The sequence below is a fragment of the Gossypium arboreum genome, chromosome 4 (genome assembly GCF_025698485.1).
Source record: "Gossypium arboreum isolate Shixiya-1 chromosome 4, ASM2569848v2, whole genome shotgun sequence".
NCBI lineage: Eukaryota > Viridiplantae > Streptophyta > Magnoliopsida > Malvales > Malvaceae > Gossypium > Gossypium arboreum.
The window spans coordinates 113,016,591-113,020,516 of record NC_069073.1 but is presented as its reverse complement, the minus strand read 5'-3'; the positions used below and the strand labels follow the sequence as shown (position 1 = coordinate 113,020,516).

The window sequence follows — 3,926 nt, the reverse complement described above, 5'->3', positions numbered from 1 at the left end:
TTTAAAATTAAGAAATTTGATTTTATCTATTTTGATAATAACTTAAAATGTACAAATAATTTTAACCTAAAATAATTCGATTCAATATAAATTGTGTATTAAATTGAATTTATATGACTAAACATGAAATACTTGAAATAATGTCACTCTCAAACTCGAAATTGATCCAACTTGAAATAACTAAAATTTTAAAACCCAAATTATTCGAATCCAGATTGACTCTGATCCAAAATTAACCAAATAAACCATTGTGTCTAAACATATTCATATCAAAGATGTTTGTTGTAGGAGTTAATAGATATAATAATTATAATTGTGAGCGGTGAATATTGGGAAAGATAAGAGATTATGTTACTTTTTCGTCCATTAATACTAAATACAATGATGATTACCATTTAAATCTGTGAGACTCGTGTAAGATTAAAATCAACTTATGAAGTACAACCAAGATAAGAGACGAAACTATAAAATAGCAATCATATCATTATCATTGTACGGAAATCTCTATTTACATTTCTGGCAGTAGTCAAACTGAACTTGTATAATTTGAGAGAAATGAATGTGCAAATGCTGCATGAATTGCCGCCCCAATGGGAAACACATCTTCATCAATGGTGAAATAAGAACTATGTGGAGGATGTATGGCTCCAATTTTCTCATTGCGAATTCCTAAGAAAAGGAATGTTCCAGGAACCTTGTCTAAGTAGAAAGCAAAGTCTTCGCTCCCCATAAACATAGGAGCTACTTTTGTGTTTTCTTCTCCTACTATCTCCCTCGATACGCGCACTACATGTTCGAACACCTTTTCATCATTGACGGTGGGAGGAATTGTAGGGTGATCTTTTCCCGAGAATTCGATCGCAGCCGAGCACCGATGTACAGCTACTTGAGCTTTAATTACCTGATAACAGCAAGTCCATGAATATTTACATCAAATTTATTAATGATTCAAATTCCATACGCATTGTTGTTACCTCTTCTATTCTGTCCCTAAGTGCATTGAATCTCGTCGTACTGAAAGCTCTAAAAGTTCCTGCTATTGTCACTGAGTCTGGGATTACATTGATTGCAGTTCCACCTTCAATAATAGACACTGAGACCACCTGCAGTATGCAATAAATTACATAAAATCCAATGTCAGGCCAAGGATCATTTATTTGATTAGCTGTCTCTGGACGTTGTACGTAGAAATAGGTATACCTGAGAATCCAAAGGATCAGTTTCCCTTGAAACTATATTTTGTAGACTTATTATCGCTGTGGAAGCCGCCAAAATTGGATCAATGGCGAGATGGGGAATTGCAGCATGGTATCCTTTGCCGCTAATTGTGGCTTTAAAGCTCCCACAGCCAGCTAGAAATCCTTTAGCTCGTGTGGCAACCACACCTGCGGGATATTCATGCACCAGATGCAACCCAAAAATGGCCTCTACCTTTTCAAGCACTGACTCTTCGATCATTTGTTTGGCTCCTTCACCGCGCTCCTCAGCTGGTTGAAATATTAGAATTACAGTTCCCTGTAATTTATAGATTGTAATTCCTTTCCTTTCTTAATTTTGAAATTTCATTTTTAGGTCAAATACTGTGTTACAGATTTAAGGTTAGTTTACTTTACTTTACTGTGTGTTTATCATTACTATTAAAAATAATTTTAAAAGATAAAATATCAATTCTAAACATTATATTGTAAAATAAAAGATTTAATTGAATGAATGAAGAAAAGATATTTTCATTAAAAGCACTTCTTCAAAAGTCAAAACTTAAAAATTTTGAATTTTTAGTTTGATTAAATCTTAGTTTAAAATTAAAATTTGGTTTGAAAAGTTACTTGTTTATATTTCTTTTTGTTTGAAATCAAGGTTTGGCTTGAAGAGTGCTTTTTAACCTCAATGGTAAACAAAAGTTTAATCGTTTTCTCTAATTTACTTAATTTTAACTGAAATGATAGTCGTTAAATTTAATAATTAAAATAGCGACTTTTGTAAGCTAATGAAACATTATATATTAGTATATTTACCAAATAAAATTTTAGAAATAAAAAAATTTAATCACAGTTTTGTTAGTACTTACGACTTGAATATTAAAATTAAAAGTTACTAAGTCGTAAAGTAAATATAGTGAAGAGAGCACTAGCAAAATTTGACCTTAATAATATTCTTAAAAATTGGAATGGAGTTTTGTCATAATTATGCTTGACCTGTAAAGCGCATCGCAGCTTTTGCAGTATCTTTGCTGCTCCAAGCAACATGGCAACATGGGCATCGTGGGCACAAGCATGCATTTTACCGTCTACGTTGCTTTTATGCTCCCATTCCACCAATTCCTGCATGACATAAAAATAAAATACAAAGGGCAGGGCTTTGATAGTCCGATTCGAAGGCACTCCAATTAATTCCTTTCTAGTAAAGCTGAAAACATGTCAATCTCAAGCCACAAATTTGTTTTTAAACCTTTTTCTTCTTCTTTTTTTCACTGTATAGAAAAGTACGATTTTGCTTTCCTGATCTTCTAGTATAATATAGCCCAGCAGTATTTAGCAAAACAGCGAAAACCTGTGACTATTTACTATATATCATATAATACCATAAAACACTGGTTTCTTTCAAAGGGCTAATGATTATTGGTTGTTTAACAACTAAAATTCTTTTAAAACACTGTTGATCATGGTATTACACCAAGGAAATACCACTCAAGAATCGAATTTCAAACCCCAATGAGTCCATACTTCATGAGTGAACAGTAAAAAAAATTTTCCAGGAAACCCTTGTGTTAGATTTTCTTAAAGGAAAGGCAAAAAGTGAAGAAAGTTGAAGAATAATAATAACAAACAAGAAAAGAAAAAAAAATCAGACCTGAATAGGTAAAGCATCCATATCAGCTCTGAGAGCAGCAAAGGGAGGAGAACCAGAGCCAATTTTAGCGACAACACCTGTGGTAGCCACAGGCCAACGATAAGGAACACCAAGCAGATCAAGTTCATGCCTAATGAGCTGGCTGGTATCAACTTCTTCATAAGCTAGTTCAGGGTACTGGTGTATCTTCCTCCGTATTCGTTTCATCCAATCCACAGTTTCTTGATCATTAGCCAGGCTAAGTATCTGGTCTTTGATGGAAACGTTTGGACTAGCTGTTGCTGTTGTTGGGGTGAAAGAAGTGAAACAATCTTCATTGCAAGAGAAGCAGAGGGGAGATAGGGTTACGCAGATTAAGAAGATGTGTTGAGGAATGTGCTGCAGGGTCTTCGTGGCCATGGCCGAGGCTAAATTAGGCTGTATACGAGCGAGATAGTGATATATAAAACGGGGTGGGTGGTTAAGAATAGTGGGAATTCATTTGATATTTTTTATAGATTTACTCTTTGACGTATTCACAGTAAATTTATTGTAGATTTTATCTTTTGTAGGCGGTGCATAGTTTCCTTTATTTTAACCTTTTAATGCAATGGGCAAATACCACCCATTTACAGTTTCTTTGAAGGACACTCATTCAGAGTTGGTCGGGCCTTGCGTCACTATCTAATCTAATAAATTTCATATTCTCCACGTTTTCTATTTCCACAAAGTCTGTTAAATTCCCTTTCCCTCCTCTCCTATTTATTTTTCTTTATTGATTGTAAAATTATTACAAAGAAAAAATGGAAAGATACTAGTTACAATGGAAAGCCCATTAGAAAATACAATTAAGAAACACTATGAATGTTTGACAAATTGTCAAGTTATACCATAAAAGAGCAAACTATACTTGCATCAGGCTTCCAGCCACAACCTAAAGGAGATCAAAACAGGACTCAAGCCATACCACGGACAAACCTAACTTGTCAGGAAATAGGCAGACAGCAAACAAAGTGAACAAGCCACCTTGAATCGTTCAGCCTCTTTTTAGGTCATTGCTCCGATGGCATAGAAACAACATTACTGCCATGTAACAA

The 3,926-nt window shown here is 34.2% G+C and overlaps 1 protein-coding gene across 1 annotated transcript; it reads right to left on the bottom strand.

Moving 5' to 3' along the window:
• Window positions 1–463: 463 nt before the first annotated feature.
• On the bottom strand, window positions 464–3,354 carry LOC108459178 (IAA-amino acid hydrolase ILR1-like 1). The gene is made up of 5 exons (XM_017758536.2): window positions 2,851–3,354; window positions 2,196–2,321; window positions 1,201–1,515; window positions 975–1,103; window positions 464–901 (listed from the first exon to the last, which is right to left on the bottom strand). The coding sequence occupies exons 1-5, from the start codon at window positions 3,247–3,249 to the stop codon at window positions 527–529; spliced, it is 1,344 nt and encodes a 447-aa protein (XP_017614025.1). The 5' UTR covers window positions 3,250–3,354; the 3' UTR covers window positions 464–526.
• Window positions 3,355–3,926: the final 572 nt, after the last annotated feature.